The sequence below is a fragment of the Armigeres subalbatus genome, chromosome 3, assembly GCF_024139115.2.
Source record: "Armigeres subalbatus isolate Guangzhou_Male chromosome 3, GZ_Asu_2, whole genome shotgun sequence".
Taxonomy (NCBI): domain Eukaryota; kingdom Metazoa; phylum Arthropoda; class Insecta; order Diptera; family Culicidae; genus Armigeres; species Armigeres subalbatus.
The window spans coordinates 293,118,757-293,137,526 of NC_085141.1; the positions used below are offsets into that span (position 1 = coordinate 293,118,757).

At 37.8% G+C, this 18,770-nt stretch overlaps 1 protein-coding gene across 18 annotated transcripts in view; it reads left to right on the forward strand.

The window, feature by feature from the left end:
* Positions 1 to 18,770, forward strand: part of LOC134224841 (probable phospholipid-transporting ATPase IA) — a 370,136-nt gene that overhangs the window by 295,225 nt on the left and 56,141 nt on the right. For 14 of the 18 annotated variants that reach the window (XR_009983082.1, XM_062704456.1, XM_062704457.1 and 11 more), the window contains one exon: positions 536 to 595. Coding sequence is in view for 17 of the 18 variants with exons in the window: in XM_062704456.1 (XP_062560440.1) it covers positions 536 to 595 (60 nt within the window). In the remaining variant the exon portion in view is untranslated. The other 4 variants (XM_062704452.1, XM_062704451.1, XM_062704453.1 and 1 more) reach the window with 4 other exon arrangements.

Genomic DNA, 18,770 nt, shown 5'->3' on the forward strand with positions numbered 1-18,770 from the left:
TTTTTGAATGCCTACCGTAGCTACTGAATGAAGTGGAACTTTTGCATAATAATAAATAAAAACGTATGCCAATCGGAGCCCAGTTACAGATGGAAAGTATGTTCTTGATATGATGGATATTTTTACTTCATCAATAAATATGCACCTCTCTTAAGAGTTTGAGTTGCTAGTCCGATATACTGTCGCACGTTTTTCAAACGCTAAGCTTTCCGTGGATGAGAATGTTAAACAGTACATCCATAACTTCTTGATCTGATTACGGTTTGAATGAGTATCAGAAGCAACCGATCAACCATGATTCACAACTGCAATGTGCCACAAGCAAAACAAGGAAATTAGTACAACGCTACTAATTCAACTTTTGAAGAGAACACTCCGGAGTCAAGCACATGGGTTAGATTGGTAAAAAACTGAACATGGTAGCTTTAGTAAATACTCTGCCTTTTTAAATTATTTTACACAATCGCAAAAAAAATGAAATTTTGTGCTTTCTTCTGAATATAAATTAATTATCATTATTTTTTCACCTATACAGGTATCGAAACCGAAATCAAAGTAATGCAACACCCCACCCCATCAAGGAATCGCGATCTTCGTAAGTATTGTTCGATCCATTCTATTCCAACTCATGGCTATGTTTTGTTCACTGTGAATCAAAAGCATAAATAAGATCATCCCAATGAAAACCCCGAATCCTTCCTCCAAGTCACACCCAAAAAAAAGTTACAACAAAAAGAAGCAATATTCAATGGCAGAGACGCTCTTATCCCCTTATATTCTAGAAATAGGGTCAACTAAATATAAAACATATTGTACTTCTTAAACTCCAGTCACACTCCAAACAGAACGCAAATCACTAGTGTCTATGTTGTACTTACCTCAATCAAGTACTCAGTTTAGATAGTACATACAAGTAACATACATCGCAGACGATTTGATTCGGTGTTCTATTCTTGTATTTTTCTATCTCAGTTCTGGTTAGTTTTATGTTCGATTTTCTGTCCCTATCACTCTCTCTTTTCTTTTGTCTTGTCCCCAACCTACCAGTTCTATTATTCTTCTAGAGCTTAGAGAAGCGTCTGTAGATGTTTTTTTTAGTAGGTCATAAATCAGTTCCCATTACCTAACTAAAACTGTTCCATGAAAACCTTTCCTGAAATTCCTTCTTCGAAAACCCATTCCCATCTTTAAGATCCTTCTTCAGGTTGTGTTAAATGTTGTTGCTGGTGTTGTTTGTTTGTTTCTTTTTTTATCTGTCGTACTTCAACGTTGTTAGCTAGTTCTTGTTCGGTTTGGTGTTTCGTGCTAAACTGCCCATAAATGCATAACTGCCCAGCGTGAAGGAATTCAAGCAAGCATGAGGCAGTTATGCTTTTACGAGCAATAAATGCTGCTTTGAAATATGTTTTCTTTTTGTATTTCTGTTCAATACTGTTTATTGATATGATTGGAATTTTGTCTGATCTAAAACGGTATATTGGAATCAATAATTGATATTCTGTGTGTGTAATGTTGTGTGTTTTAGTTACTTCTGTATACTTCTAGTCTTCTGACAATAAATCTGTGTATTATTGGCTGAAATTTCTTTAAGTTACAATATCTACTTTTTTCTATCTCTTGATTTTTATTTTGTTTTCATAACCATATGCTTTCAATAACAATTCATCACGACAGGACCCGTCTCGTAGAACCGATAGCGTCTGATACATTCTAGACCAGCCAAACATTAGAAAATTAAACCAAGAAGGTGCTACCGTACTACCGCAAAAATACATCTGACATTCTCCCTCAGCACAATTCGATGAAGTGTCTTTCTAACACCGTTAATAACTCACATTTTCCATCCCTTCACTCGTCGTACAACAACCTCCCTCTCGAATGTGGTGGTGTTCGAACTTCGAACCACAATTAGACCAAGTCCGGAGATATCGGTTACCTATGTAACGATTGCGATATCGACGCACCTAGAAGTCGAAAAATACAGGTTTTTATTGCATTTCTCTTAGAAGATGTATAAATAGTTCCGAAATATATTTTTTTGCACCCTTCCTTTTTATTTCAAATCTATATAAACAATAATTGAAAAACTAAAACTAAACTAACCCAAACATCTATGCACCAATTAATATTACATAGGGCACAATATCCAACTATACACGATGAAGTAGAATCGTATTTACAAACTCATTTAGTGCGGATATTCAGTGCATGTTTAAAATTAGAGATGGAATCACAATTTAATAATTATGTTGAAGAGATTAAGAAGAACATCGACTACATAAGACCATAACACGGTTATTTAATCATGGTGGAGGGAGCTATTTATATTTAATTTTTGTTTTATCTAAATAATTATCGTAGGTCATTGTTATTCCAAAAAGAAAAAGTTAATGATTAAGAACTGTATATAATATTAAAAATGGGAAACTAAATCATCTTAACTCACATAGTGCACAAATTATAGATCACGTAGCGAAAAAAACTTAAAAATTATTCAGCAAATTACACGCAGTAATGTCTAACTTCATTTCTTATAGATAGAATAGAATTTAAGTTGTTTGTTTTTTTATCAAATGGTGGACCCGTTTTCTTATCGCCGCACCACCTCACTAAACGACTCAACCGTTTACGGAGTGCTCGTTTCTGTATCCACGAGGGCGAAAAAACACCGAGCTAATCTAAAGTGCTGCGGAACACTCGATAAAACCTTAATGGTATGTCTGTAAAAGTATTGCGGACTGCTCAAATTAAAACTACCGGAAAAGTAATGACGGTGCGCAGTTTCCTGAAACTGTTTTAATACTTGTAGCCTTGTACGTTCCCAGAAACTGAGAGCTTGGTACACACCGAATGCTCGGTAAAATTACTTCTTGGAATCGAAAGGATCAATTAAACCGAGTTGTTCGGTAGTTTACGCAACTGAGGTCCAATATTTGAATTAATAGTGCTGAGCAGCGGTTCTCAACCTTCGAACTTTTGCATTAATTGAGGTACTCCCTATTTTTTTAGCTATAAATGAAATGAAGCGTAGATAAGATATATAAAAAACGGACCTGAAAACTAACGGAATGTATGACTCTCCAAGTTAACTGAAAATTTCATTATTCCATGAAAAATTCCAATTCAAAGTAAATGCATACATCAAGCTTCCTGCAAACCTTTTTTGGCTATTAGAGGCTTCCGAGCATCTTAGAGGAGAGCTTCAAAACTATTATAAGGAGGCTTCTGAGCCCCTTTAAAGGCGGTTTTCGAGCCACTTAAAAGGAGGCTTCTGAGCTTTGTTTTTAAGAAAAATTCCGAGCCTCTCCAAGGGAAGCTTCCCAGCGTCTTGAAAAGAGACTTCCGAGCATCTTGAAAGGATGCTTCTGAGCCTCTCGAAAGGAGGCTTCCAAGCCTCTTGGAAGGCGGCTCTCGAGCCCTTGAAAGGGGACTTCAGAGGCTCTTCATAGGAGGCTTTCGATCCTCTTGAAGAAAGACTGCAGTGCCTCTTGAAAGCAGCTTTCGAGCCACTTACAAGAAGGCTTCTGAACCTCTTGAAGGTACGCTTCCAAGGCTCTTGGAAGAAGAATTTAATGCCTCTTGAAGGGAAGCTTTCGTGCCTCTTGAAAGGCGGCTTTCGAGCCTCTTGAAGGGTGGCTTCCAAGCATCTTGAATGTACGCTTCCAAGCCTTTTGAAAGAAGAATTTAGTGCCTCTTGAAGTGAAGCTTTCAAGCCTTTTAAAGGAAGGCTTCCGATCCACTTAAAAGGAGGCTTCTGAGCTTCCTAAAACGATGCTTCTGAGCCTCTTGAAAGTATGCTTTCAAGAATCTTGAAAAAAGAGTTCCAAGTCTGTCAAAGGGAAGCCTTCGAGCCTCTTGAAAGGAGACTTAAGAGTCTCTTGGAAGAAAGCTTACGAGTCTGTGGAAAGAACCCTTCCTCTTGAAAGTAGACATCCGCTCGTTTTGAAAACAGTCTTCCAAGCCTCTTGAAAGGAGGCTTCCAGGTATCTTGAAGGGATGCTTCCGAGCATCTTGATTGAAGGCTCCAGAGTATCTTGAACAACAGCTTTTGAGCCACTTAAAAGGAGGCTCCTGAGCATTTTGAAAGTACGCTTCCAAGCCTCTTGAAAGAAGAATTCCGAGCTTCTTGGAAGGAAGCTTCCGAGCCTCTTGAAAGCAGCATCCCGAGCCGCTTGAAAGCAAATGAGCCATTCGAGCCTCTTAAAAGGAGCCTTCCAAGCCTCTTGAAGGGAGGCTTCCGAGCATTTTGAAGGGAGGTTTCCGAACCACTCGAAGGGAAACTTCCGAACCTATTGAAAGGCGACTTTCCAGTCACTTAAAAGGAGGCTTCCGAACATTTTGAATAGAAACTTCCGAGCCTCTTGAAGTTGAAGGGTGACTTCGAGCTGCTTGGATTGAAGCTTCTGAGAAGCGTAAAAAGATGCTTCCAAATCTCTCGCAACGAAGCAACTAAGTTTTTTTTGGGAAAGAAGCCTTCATGCTTTTCAAATGGAGGCTTCCGTACCTTCAGACTCTAGATTTAAGTCCAGAAGCATGTTGTTTACATATTAAGCAATATTTTGTTTCGAATAGGTAGATCGTACTAATTTTTTTTAAATTTGTTCACACAACGTTTTGTCCTATTAATTAAGTGTCACACAGCCCTTCATATACTGTGCTGGTTTTGGAGGGCAGGATTCAATAGGCTTTGATTCACTAATCGCCATGCATATTATGTACAAAACATAGTATTGAAATTTAAAAATAATATCAAAACTTTATCAATAAGTTTTGATTGGATTTGTAATACAGCCGCCATTACGCATTCTTGTCCGTGGTACCCCCTGGGGCCAGCGAAGGTACCCCCAGGGGTACATGTACCCCAGGTTGAGAACCTCTGGTATAGAGCATTGGAGTCCGACCATTGTGCACTGATTGGATGTACATTTTAAAATGCTTCTGAAATACTACTAACAGTGTTATATTTAAAACTTTTAAATTGGCACCAACATTTCAAAAGGGCGAAACTGCTTTTGTAAACAAGAGCTTCTCAAGAGCTTGGATTGCGCGGGTGGGCTCAAATTAACTCAGCAGCGACGTAAGAAGCTCTCGTTTACAAAACCAGTTTTGTATTTTTGCCTTGATGATTTTTTCAGCACGAGTTGTACATTGGATAAATACTACGAGTACTGAAAAAATCGAGTTTTGCAACGAGTTGCACACGCTAAGTATTTTTTGCAATGACGAAAAATGGCCTTTTTAATATGATAAATTTGTACCAAAATGATTGTCTGATTTACAAAAAAATAATTTTAAAACTATTAATTTATTTTACATCTGATTTTTACTGATCTGGTCATAATGGAGTAGCAACTACGGGCAGTCAATCAAGCTCAAGCTAGAAAGAAAACTATTCATAGTAAATCACAGGCGGAAAAGTTTATTTCATGAAAATCATTGTTGTTTGCGGAACGACTAAAATTTTCAGTTTTTACTGGCAAAATCTGGTCGAAAACGTGATAAAATCGGTCATTGATATAAAAATAACATTTTGGCTCTCACTGGTCGAACAACATTTTGGTCAAAGCGTTTTGGGAATTTTGCTCCTAGAGCTTTGTCTAACAGATTATTTTTCTAAATACATAAGAGCGGAATTACAAAAATGTCACGGAATTTCATGAAATTAATGTCATTTGACAATAATTCAGCTCTTACACTGCCGATTCCATATTCAGAGCAACGACATAAAAAATGTGCACAGCAAAAAGTAGTCACCGAAAATGGCTCAACACAGTTTTCTCAGTGCACACATAGTTAATACGAACACCACGATATGAAGATAAATGTATGTGTGAAATGGTAAAAATGTCATTTCCAACATTCCTCAGTTGTTGTCAAAATTGGCGTCGAATCAATAACGAGTGCGCGAGTAACAGAAAATGACGAACTTGTTCGGTAAATTACTATATTACTGATATATCGTCAAAGTTTGACATTTTATATTGTTTTTCTAAACTCTCGTTGCCGAAATTTGGTGGTGATCTATTTTGCGATCAGATTTGGTGAAATATATTTGCTGAAATTCGGAAAGTGTGAAATGTCAAAATCGAAGTTGTCTCAAGAACGCAAAAAAATGAAAAAGTAAATTCAACTACGTGTTTGCTTACAGACAAATAGTATTCTGTGTAAGTTTTTGAATATTATCTATGCGATTGAGGCATAGAATAATTTAATCTCTTTTGTAGTGTAATTGACATGATATTTTTCCAGAGGCTGCTTACAATAATGAGTGTTATTCAACTAACCGAAAGTAAGGCACCACCATTGAAATATTGTGCATTGGAGTCACCGGTTGCACGTGAAAATCGAGATTCTGAGACAAAGAGAATATTTTTTTTACGATCTAAGGTGTTTCCGACAAGTGAATGCTTGTGTTGTCCATTACTTCATATGAAAATAATGTTCGCGCAATGAACTATCAATCAATAAATTTTGAAAACATCCCAAACACTTACTGGAAGGCATTGTGTAAAAAAACGTACGCATCCCTTAATTTTGCTGGTGTAAAATCTGTGTGCCCCAGTCAGCAATTTTAACTTTTAACGTTGTTAGATTTTCGGCAAGTTATTTTGCCGGCCTCGGCGAAAATAAATAAGTGTGGATAATCCATAAATGTCGCACTGCGACATTGCAAAGTCAAATAATATCACTAAATCCGGGATTACTGTTTTATACCTCGATGCAAAGGGGAGATGTTGTGTCGAAGTTCCCAAATAAAATATGTCTCGTATGGCAAACAATATGTGGCTGTGGTCTCAGAAGCGACATTGTCGTCATAATCACAAACGAATGACTGAATGAACGACTCGAGATTTTTTCGGAAACATGATAATACAATTCTGTTCTGAATAGGATCTTGTCACTACGGAAAACTGGCTCAAAACTGGTACGCTGCTAATAGCGTTAATGTTGTCCCGAAGGACTCCAACCTCTGAATTTGCCGGAGCTTCGTCCGACCGCCCTGGTTGAAAGGAGTCTTCTAAAAACGAATTATTAAGCAAATGATGAGAAAAGCTTCAGACGTTACTGGAAAAATCTGCCTAACTTGTGACGGATGGTGCCGTGAAAAACTTCATGAATGGTGTCAAGAGAAGGGTACGGGCATTTGCATACAAATTTAGATACTGAATTAATGAGGTATTAAAATAGCAATTTGAGTTTCTATAAAATGAACGTTATGTTGTTGATTGTTCTTAAAATTCCTTCCTGTCACACTATGTTTTCAGTGACCACTTTTTGCTGTGCACATTTTTATTTAGAGATCCAACGTCCACTCATTGGGTGTATACTAGAGTGTCCCGAAAAACCGAGCAGGTGACAAGCGCGGTGTCATCATCACCAATAGACGGTGTTAGGCCATTTGGCCGAATGCCGTTTAGCCGAATGCCGTTTGGCCGAACGCCATTTGGCCGAATGCCGTTTGGCCGAATGCCGTTTGGCCAAATAGTTAAAAAAATGACCTCAATTTACGAGTGGTCCGTCTTCCTACTTGCTTCTTCTTTCTTTCTTTCTTTCTTTCTTCTTCCTTCCTCCTTATTCCTTCTTCCTTCTTTCTTTTTTCTTCTTCTTCTTTTTTCCATCCTCTATCTTCCTTCTTCTTTCTTCCTTCTTCTTCCTTCCTTCTTCCTTCTTGCTTCTTTCTTCCTCCTTCTTCTTTCTTCCTTCTTTCTTCTTCCCTCTTTCTTCTTCCTTCTTTTTTCTTCCTTCGTCCCTCTTCCTTCTACCTTCTTTTTTCTTCCTTCTTCCTTCTTCCTACTTCATTCTTTCTTCTTCCTTCTTTATTCTTCCTTCTTCTCTTTTCCTTCCTCCTTCGTTTTTCTTCCTTCATCTTTCTTCCTTCTTCATTCTTCCTTCTTCATTCTTCCTTCTTCCTTCTTCCTTCTTCTTTCTTCCTTCTTCCTTCTTCCTTCTTCCTTCTTCCTTCTTCATGCTTCCTTATTCCTTCTTCCTTCTTCCTTCTTCCTTCTTCCTTCTTCCTTCTTCCTTCTTCCTTCTTCCTTCTTCCTTCTTCCTTCTTCCTTCTTCCTTCTTCCTTCTTCCTTCTTCCTTCTTCCTTCTTTCTTCTTCCTTCTTCCTTCTCCTTCTTCCTTCTTCCTTCTTCCTTTTCTTTCTTCTTCCTTCTTCCTTTTCTTCTTCCTTCTTTCTTCTTCCTTTTCTTCCTTCTTCCTTCATCCTTCTTTCTTCTTCCTTCTTCCTTCTTCCTTCTCCTTCTTCCTTCTTCCTTTTCTTCCTTCTTCCTTTTCTTCTTCCTTCTTCCTTCTAACTTCTTCCTTCTTCCTTCTTCCTTCTTCCTTCTTCCTTCTTTCTTCTTTCTTCTTCCTTCTTCCTTCTTCCTTCTTCCATCTTCCTTATTCCTTCTTCTTTCTTTCTTCTTCCTTCTTCCTTCTTCCTTCTTCCTACTCCCTTCTTCCTTCTTCTTTCTTTCTTCTTCCTTCTTCCTTCTTCCTACTTCCTTCTTGCTTCCCGCTACTCACTTCGTAAGGAATTGTATTTCAACTGTTCGGCCAAACGGCATTCGGCCAAATGGCGTTCGGCCAAATGACCCTTTCGGCCAAATGGCATTCGGCCAAACGACATTCGGCCAAACGGCATTCGGCCAAATGACCCTAAACCCCAATAGACATAGACCGCTGTCATCATTGAAACGCAGTATGAAAAAAAATTATAGCCCGGAACATCCTGGCTGCGATCTGGCGATGGGCTAAACAATAGGATGTCAATAGCCTGCGAAAAATACTACGTTCAAAAAGTCGTTGTGCTCATGATGCTCATATGAAAGATAATCGTATCTGAAGCATTTCTGTAGAATAACTCAAAATTTGAAAAAAAATTATTATTCCAACAGAGCGATTTTTGAGAAAAAAAAGCTGTTTTTTGCGCTTATTGTCATATATTGACTATATTCGCTACAATATTTTTATTCGATTGTTTAATATTTATTTATATTTCTGTGGACGATAATGATCTCGAGTCCGTAATACAATTTTTTCTCGTACATTGTCAAACATTATTCAAAAAGTATTTTATACAAGGAAAGTTTTTGTGAAAACAGATCGAGAAAATATTATAACGGGAATGAGTTTTTAAAGTTTTAGTAAACCTTGTAAACCATGAGTATTTGTAATTCTACCGAAATTCTATTCTTTAGTCAAAAAGGTGCTTGGTGCGGTTTTGCAGATTCTTCTTCTTGTTGTTGTTGGCATTACATCCCCCAATGGGAAATTGCTGCTTGCAGTTTAGTGTTCATTCAGCACTTCCATAGTTACCATTTTTGTATTTGTATATCATGAGGCTAACGCAATGATAATTTTATGCCAAGAAAAGGCAAACAAATTTCCAACCCGAAAAATTCCTAGACCGGAATCTGAATCGAACCCAGCCTTCCTCAGCATGGTCTTGCTTTGTAGTCGCGCATGTTACCGCACGGCTAAGGAGGGCCCGATGCGCATCTTACCTAACGGAAATGCTTACTGTTGACAAATGTTACAAATCAATACCAAATTTTAACAATGACTTATCTTCTTTTGTAAACAAAGATTCAAACGTCGATTCGACGAATCTGATAGCACTACCACGCAAACTAACGCCATCAACAGCTAACAGAAGCCTTCGGCTACGTATTGATGAATTTGACTTATGACAGGTGAAAACATTCCACTAAAAAGCTCAAAATAATTTTCTTATCAAAATGGCATCCAAGTGGAACGAGCGTAGTACTTTTATAGATTTGAAGAGGAGGATCGCAGGTATTCTTAAGGACGTGGCCTTCCTTAAGAAATGCCATAGGATTAAGATGGGAGCTCACATCCCAAAATCTATCAGTAAGAGGGCGGAATCGGATTTGTTGAAGTTGTCAATCAAGGGACACTATGCCAAGCTAGAGAGGTTGAACTTAGAGTGCTACAACCTGCACCTCAAGCTGGCAAAGGAGAACCAAGATTCTTTCGACATATTCCTAAAGAAGGTACAGCGGGCCGAAGAGTGTGAAGCGGACAGGAAGAGGAGACTGCACAAGAAGAAATTGACCATTCTACGAGGGAAATCAGCGACGGAAGGTAGAACGACTAACCCCACAGTACAAATGATCGAGGGATTCGTTGTTAATTGTTCGACACAGCAGTTTACGGAGGAACAATTAGCACACCTCAACAAGGGGTTAGGGTATGCGACAACCCAGAAAGCGGATCTAGAGCAGATAATCGTGGATACTGAGACAGCGATTTCACGAAATGTTGATCAACGGGACCAGAATAGCGTGAGAAACATCGTAGCAGACGCCATCAAAGCAGGACATCATGGGACATCGAACAAAGACGAGAGGAGGATTTTAAAGGAGTTAAAGGAGAAACCAGTTTACTACATGAAGGCGGACAAAGGAAACGCAGTGGTGATAATGGACAAAGAGGACTACGATGAACAGATGACGACAAAAATCAACGGAGGACCATACAGGCATTTGAGAGTGGACCCACTACCCGGACTAATCCGACTTACGGATAAAACGATAAAGGAATGCAAGACGATCATCGGAGAAGCCCGCGTTAAAATGACGAACCCTGTGTTACCAAGGATCAAAGGACTACCAAAGATACATAAGCCAGGTACAGAGATGCGAGAAATAGTTTCATTAGTGGGATCCCCTTCACAAAACTTGGTCAAGTGGTTAGTCAAGGAGTTCCAGAGTATGCCGAAGCCGTTCCCCAGCAGATCAGTTGTAAACACCCAGGAGTTCATCAAGAGGATATTGGAATCAGGAAACATCGGAGAAGAGGACATCATGGTATCATTCGACGTAGCGGCATTGTTCCCAAGCGTTCCAGTGAAGGATGCTCTAAACCTTTTGGAGGATTGGCTACTAGGACAACGGACGGATACAACATGGCGAGGAAAGGTAAAGATGTATCTCAAGCTTCCAAGATTATGCATGAATGAGAACTACTTTACATTCCGTGGAAGCTTCTACAAACAAACGAAGGGTGCACCTATGGGAAATCCGCTATCACCGTTTTTGTGCGAATTATTCATGGCGAATTTGGAGGACAACCTAGAGGAACAAGGAGTACTACCCGAGAAGTGGTGGAGATACGTGGACGACATTTTCAGCATCATCAACCGGAAAGATCTACCCAGGATTTTGGAAGCGATAAACAACGTGCATAAAGACATCAAATTCACCCACGAGGAGGAAAAGGAAGGTAAATTACCTTTCTTGGATCTACTGGTTATCAAGGGAACAAATGCAACATTAGACTTCGAAATCTACAGGAAGCCCACCAACACCATGAGAGTCATCCCATACACATCAAATCATTCGTATCAGCACAAAATGGCAGCTTTTCATCACATGATCCACAGGATGCAGACGATTCCCCTGAGCGAAGAAGGAAAAACGAAGGAGCTACAACACATCTTGGAAACAGCGAGGATCAATGGATACAAGGAAAGAACAATACAAGCAATCATCAACAAGAAGCAGAGGAACCTACGGAAAAACGAACTGACAACACTAACACCGATCGATGAACCGCTGAAGAGGGTATCGGTCCCCTATGATCGACACATCACCCACCAGCTACGCCATCGACTGAGGAAATTCGGCATCGATTTAGTATTCTCCAGCAGAAGCAATCAACTGAAGACACTGTTGGGCTCCACAAAGGATAGAGTAGAAATGTTAAATAAGGCCGGGTTTATCAAATTAATTGTTCACAGTGTGATAAAGTATATGTAGGTCAAACAAAAGATCGTTAGATGTAAGGTTCAAAGAACATATTGCAGAAGTAAGTAAGGCTAAGAGGGAAACTGATAAGGGATTAAATTATGAGTTTAGGTCTAAGGTAGCTGAACATGTATATCAGGAAAATCATTCAATTACGACATCAAACATTAAAATTTTAAGAAATGTCTCTTCTCCGTGGAAACTTGATGTTGCTGAGAGCTTGGAAATCTACCGACAGGTACAAACGCGGTTGTTGAATAAAGATCAAGGAAATGGTAGCTCCTGGCTCTTCAAGTTTATACCTAAGCATTAAGGTGAGTTACGGCGGCGTCCAAAAATGGCAGCCACAATGGCCGTGCTATCCCTCACCTCGCGTTTTTGCTCGCACAAATGTGAATATTTAGGCGGTTAGCACATCTGGAAACCATTTTTTCGTGTATGCTGCAAGTGAGCAAAGGTGAAAAACTACTTTCCGTTTATGTCTGTCGTTTACTTTTCGAGTTATGTGCCCTTCAAAGCGCTATGTAGAATTTTAATTGGACTCCAACGCGATTCACCTTAAGCGCATCAAGCGAGTAGAAATAAGCACCGTAGTAAGATAAGTACCTAGATAAATTATTATACCTACGCATAGTATAAATAGTGTAAGCTGCGATCATTTTCTTCAAGTCGAGTCAAGTACAAGACACTGAAGACGGCCTTACTGTTGAGGTCGAAATACGTATCTGTCAGGATACAATTAAGTGGTGGAATTCAATGGGATTGTTCAAACTCGTCTTATGACAGACGAATGAAAAGTAAAACGTTACAAACATTATTTTGTGTTCGGACCTAACGGAATGTTCACGCAGAATCATACCAAAACAAAACATTAGAAGTAAATAAACGGGCAATCGCGAAGCGTCTTATAAAATGCCTTATCCGGTGGGTGGCACGACGCCACGTTTTTGCAGCCATATTTTTTTTTTTTTTGCATATTTGCAACATCTCAGTGTAAAATTCATGATAGTATGTGTTTTGTTTACTAACATCACATATGATTCTCTTTAGGATACAAAACTGTCGGTGGGATACGGTCGCGCAATGTTGGCTGTAAAACAAACCTACTGTGTGAGATCGGGATGCCACCGGGCTGCTTGTAATACGGTTTAATAAATGTTAAGGCGTTGATGCTTGAATCCGACAATAAATAATTCTTATTAGTTATTTCACAATTGAAATCAGAGAACACCCGCTCGCTCAACCGGTGATTGGTAGATTTTCAAACAATTCTGTATAAGATCCTACCAAAACCTGTATAAGAACTGGGCATATGCGAAAACGCTAGATTCTTTTATAAATATTATATGAACCTTACAATTTCGCAAGCTTTTGTTACATTTTTTGTTTGTAATCTTATATTGTATAAGAATCTAACAATGATGCATATGCCCAGTTCTTATACAGGTTTTGGTAAGTTCTAAACAGAAGTGTATGAAAATCTAACAGTCGCTGGTTGGGTATATCAATCGAAGTGGTTTTAATGGACTTCAATGCCATGAAAACCTTCTCCAGACTCGATACTAGTTCATCAGTTACTTCAAACAGAGCATGCTCCTTATTGATGAAATTATTCAAGCTACGGCGCATTTCTCTGTTTTTGGTCCATAGCTTACAACTCTTCTATGGAGATGAAGCCTTGTTCCCGTCAGATTCAGAAAATGATGTGTGGATCGGAACTTAAACAAACTTAATCAGCTGGTGACGGGAAGCGATCGAAAGCCCAGCAGAATTCGAAAATTACCTTTCTTTACTTTGAAGCCATCTCATCTCTTGATGTCTCATCTACTCGTTTTAGAATTGCATCGTGCAAATTCGAAGTTAAAGGGTTTTGCTGTCTATTCAGTTCAGATAGCAAAAAGTCTAGTCAACAACATTACTTCACGACCCTTCAGCGATATCACCCCAACAGGCTGGGGAGCGTCGAATATCGATTGAACCAGATCCAGATAATTTTTGATTATGTACGTACTTTTATTCTTATGGAGCGATTTCACAGTTCACTAGTTTTCAGAACATCCTGAACGAGTTGAAGTTGTTCCCTAAACTGGTTTCCATCCTTCCTCTGGAATTCGAACAATGTTTCGGATTCGTTTGAAAGTTTCTCCAAAATCGGTTTTATATAATCTGAATTAAATTCAACAATTGGTTAAGAAAATCAATATAATATAAGTTCAGATATTACCAAATGAGAACGAATTGAGTTCGTCATCTGATTTTTCACTACCATTGATGTCGTTGAAACAATTGTCGTCATCATTATCTGAACATTTTTATTCCGACATAATCGTTTTGCACTTGGGGGGCTTCGATGAAGAACGTCATTAATAGCGATGTGCGACAACTTGGGACAACTTCGGCTTTACGGATCGCTTCCGGCGGAGAAGATAAAGCAATCCGTGGAACAGCTGTTAACGAGTTGTGACATTGAACACAATTTCGTAGCCGCAGTTGATCGCACATCGGATGGCGCTTCGATTATTGTGAAATCTGGAAAGCTGATTCCTTATTTTCATCAGCTGTATGTTCGCTCCAAAAACAAAATAGTCAGAAGGCTAGGAGACCTATATTGTTACTCATCACTCTCTCGACGAATTGAGAAGATATCTGTGATTGTTTGTTTGTGTATGTTTGTATGTATGGGTGTGCATAAGACATGCGGGAAAATAAAAGCCGATGGGCTAACAAACTAGAATCTGTGCAATTATGCAGAACATACATTCATTAATTTATCTTTAATATTTTTGTTATCATGTATTTTTTATTTTCGGGAAATCCCGGGATTTGCATAAAAAATCTCAGGATCAGGATGCATTACATCCAGGATATCCTGGATTTTGTCCTGGATTTCCCGAACAAGACCCTCTACTCGCAGTTAATAACTGTGGAAGTGCTTAATGAACACTAAGCTGCGAGGCGGTCCCTGTCCCAGTGTGGGGATGTAATGCCAATAAGAAGAAGAAGAAGGTAGTACTTAAGGTGGTTATACAACAAAGCCACAAATTGGCCATCTTGGAAACCACGTGCTTTTTCTAGTGATTTTTCAAGAGCACGAATTGAGAGAACCACAACGCCTATGGAGATGAAACATCCGTAGATCGTTTGCTTACTTATGCTAAACAATCGACTTTAATTTCAACATTGTACGAGAATTATTACGCTAGATTTGAACTTTTCATAACAGGAGTAGAAACCGTGTGGTGAATTTGAAATTCACCACTTGGCTTGATTGTATAATCACCTTAAGGACAAACCACTCGGAATCCTAAATTAAATGCACTCGCGATTTCAAGGGCACACCATTCAAAACGAAAGCAACACACAACTGTCATTTTTATTATTCCACGCATGCTGCGTCGCAGCAAAGCCGAAAAATACAGTTGTGCTTTGCAACAATAAGGCTTTAAAAATTTAATTAATATTTAATAATTATAATTTTGTTTGTGTAGATTGTAGAGCGTAAATGAAGGGCTCTAAATGTCCCTCCCCCTAAGCTTTTGAGTAATTATTATAGGGTTGCTAAGCTGCTGTGCATATTCAAAGCTAAAGATCTAATTTCAAGTATTAGTAACCAAAAGTTTCAATATATTAAAATAATCGATCGAATATTTGCAACAATCAGGTCAGTCCTATGATGGCTGCTCTAGTTTTTAAAAGCTATCCAACAAATATCATAGTTATTTATTCTAAGTATTTTTTTAAATTTTCCATAGTTTATATTAGGATATTGAGAAAAAACAAAGCAAATTACATGTATAAAAACTGCAAATTCTCTCCATATTATGTTAGTATATGATTGAAGTAATCTCAATTGTAAGTATTTCATTTCTTTTCATTAATGGGAATACACATAACAGTAGTTAACAAATCATAATTCTACTGCTTCAATCATTCTAACTCATTTTGTGTAGAAAATTTTCCAGGTTAGCAATTCGAATGTATACCAAACATTAGGAATTATTAATCCAAATATATGTTACAATGAACCATAGATTAAGGGGATTCTTTTGGAATATTATTTTAAACAAAATAAAAATCAAAACACACAATCGTTACACACCAAATCATTCAGCTTGGTTTTCTTATCAAAATCCATTTGATTTTCTTGTTATATTTTTTTGGATTTCCACATATTGACACTTTTATACCACTTTGGAAATCTTATTAGCTTATTCCTTTCAAGTGTGTCATCACGTTTGTACACACTTTTTCAGAATTTTGCCTCACACTGTATCTCTGGATGTTTTCATTTTGTTAATTTTTCTTATCGTCGAGAATGCCATGGCTTCTTTTTAAACTTTTGATATTTTGTGCTTGAAATCAATCTGACGTAACTTCAATTATCTTCAAATTTTTGCTCGGCAAAACTAAATGGGTACCAAAAACTGAAGAATTGATTACTGCAGTTACGCTTACAAAATAAATTCAATTTTTGACTTTTGATTTCCATGGCGAGCAACTTTTTCCCAAACGGGCCCGTGCGTGTTGAAACTAACGCGACATATTTTTTCTGTTTTCTACATTTTTGTTTTATGTTGTACTCCCGCCCAAACCACCATCACGAAATAAAAAAAACATTCCCACACAAAACCACAACCACCGTGTCCTTCTCCGGTTGATAAACCTGGGCAATCCTTAAATCAAAGCAGAAGCGTCGTGAAGATCCTTGCCTGGAGACCGCGAAACTCGGTTGCCCCGATGCCCGCCTGGAACCAGCATAACCGTATCAATGTGACCGAACTGCACATCTAGGGTGAAACAACTTAATGCCACTTGTAGCATCCCCTAATATCCTCTGTCCGTGTACCGTATCCTACCTGTTTTCTAAGTTCCAAAGATTGTAACGGGCTTGTGTAGATGTAAACTCTTATTATCCTTAGTAAAGGTGGACGAAGAAGTAGTTTTCATTTGTGTCGCACAAATAAGTAGATCTGGAATGGTGCTTCTACAAATCTTAGATTCTCTTTTTGAAAAAAAAAACTAATTTTCCATCTAGAACTTTAGTATCCTTTTCCGTACAAATAACTAGGATTTTAGTGTAGGAGGGGCAGGATGAGTTCCTTAGAACTTCTGTACATGTATTCCATTTTTGATAATACCTATATAGTTCTTTTCTTCTACTCCTTGTCTAACTTCTTGGCCGTTTTGAACAAATAACCCTGTAGAATGCAACTGGATGGTTCGAACATACTACGAACCAATAAAATGAAGCAACAGTAATTGCAATTTAGCATGAGATGAAAAATATGTCAATTGTTTACAATTTATGTACATTTCTAATACATTTTATTTTTATCCCAACTTTTAGTGTCAACTGCTTTGTAGGCCTTTAGTTCAACCGTATGTGAGGTTATTTTTGTTTTTGAATAAACAGGATAGGAGTAAAAAATATGACGCGCTCATCTTGCCCCGTTTTTTAGTTAGAAATAATCAAAATAAACTGGCAGCCCTCTGGTTTCCATAGAGCAGAAACAAATGTTTTTCAAAAAATATGTCTCCCCCCACCACTCAAGTTTGATAAAAAATGTTAATCTAATCAGCAAATAGTAAAAAAAAAAATCACGGGTCTGTTGTTTTTTAAATTTCATTCATTTTAATTTTTTTATTGTTTATCCCTTTAATCACTAAGAGAGCATGTGGACATAATTTTTCAACAACATTTGTAACCGTTTTATATTGAATTCAATAACGATTTTTTTTGTAATAAATATTATGCGTGTTGCCAATCTCCTTGTTTCTAAACGTAACAATTCCGTCCATAACAATCTGTACTAGATAAATAAACACATATTTAAGAAAAGCTGTTGTAAGACAAAAAAACTAATCCTATGGGATTTTGTGATATATAGACATAGAAGAACGGAACATACAATAACTATGAACAATGTAATACATTCCACTTTTTTTTATTTGTAACCCAATCTCATACAATGAAAATGGTAAAATAATTGTTTATGATTGAAAAACACTTATTAAACATCTATAAAGGTACCTACAAAACCACCGATGATTTGTTTCCTCCAAACCCGTAAGCCAGTATATAAATAGGATCCCCTCATTATAATTTCCATTGGTGGTCACCAAGTCCACGTTAATTTAGATTTATGCAATATTTGTGTCCTAATAACTGTAATCCTGTATTGTGTGCTAGCAAAATCGGAGCAACAAATGGTATGGTTGCAAAGAAAGCAAATATATTCGAGTGAAATAATTATACAGCGTGCTAACAGAAAGTCCTGCTTGTGTCCAATCGTGTCTGTGGTAACTAAATATGCAAATGCGTCGTGTAACAATTCGAAATCAATTGCTAATTGCGGATGCCGCCTCGTGCTCAGTACTTAAGCGAAGGTTTGTTTCGATGGTGTAGGGAATGCTTTAAAGTGCAAAACAGCAATGCCTATTGATAACATTTTCAATCATCACATTCTTTGTGATGCATATTTTCCACAGGAGATATTCTACCTTTACCCTGCTGGAGCCCAGCGCTACAGATGAACGGTTCACAATTTAGGCAAACTAGTCTTGAGTTTTGGCAGTAGTAAGTATTTGTTAGACAATGTTGGAGGAAATTGTTTGAATCGGTTATAATGATGAGCGGGTTACCAAACGAATTATGAATAAATGTTTCAGGTATTTAATTCCGAGAAGCAGTTTTAATGTACATATGAACCAAATATTATCTATATCACAAACCTGCGTCACCTTTTGTTTTATAAACGTTAGATTTAGTCTATTCAATGTAATAATTTTGCTGAGAAGCAGTGAACGGTCAATTAGTGGTAATCAATAGCTTTAACATTGTTTCAAAATAGTTAATAATTTACACAGGGAAAACACAACTTTCTGCAAAGATATGCAGTAAGTCTAATGATTTCGTTTCAAAAATCAATAACAACGTATCGTTGTGGCGGGACATTTCACTTGAACTTGTGTTTACTGACATAAAATAAAACTCTACGAAACATAAAATCAT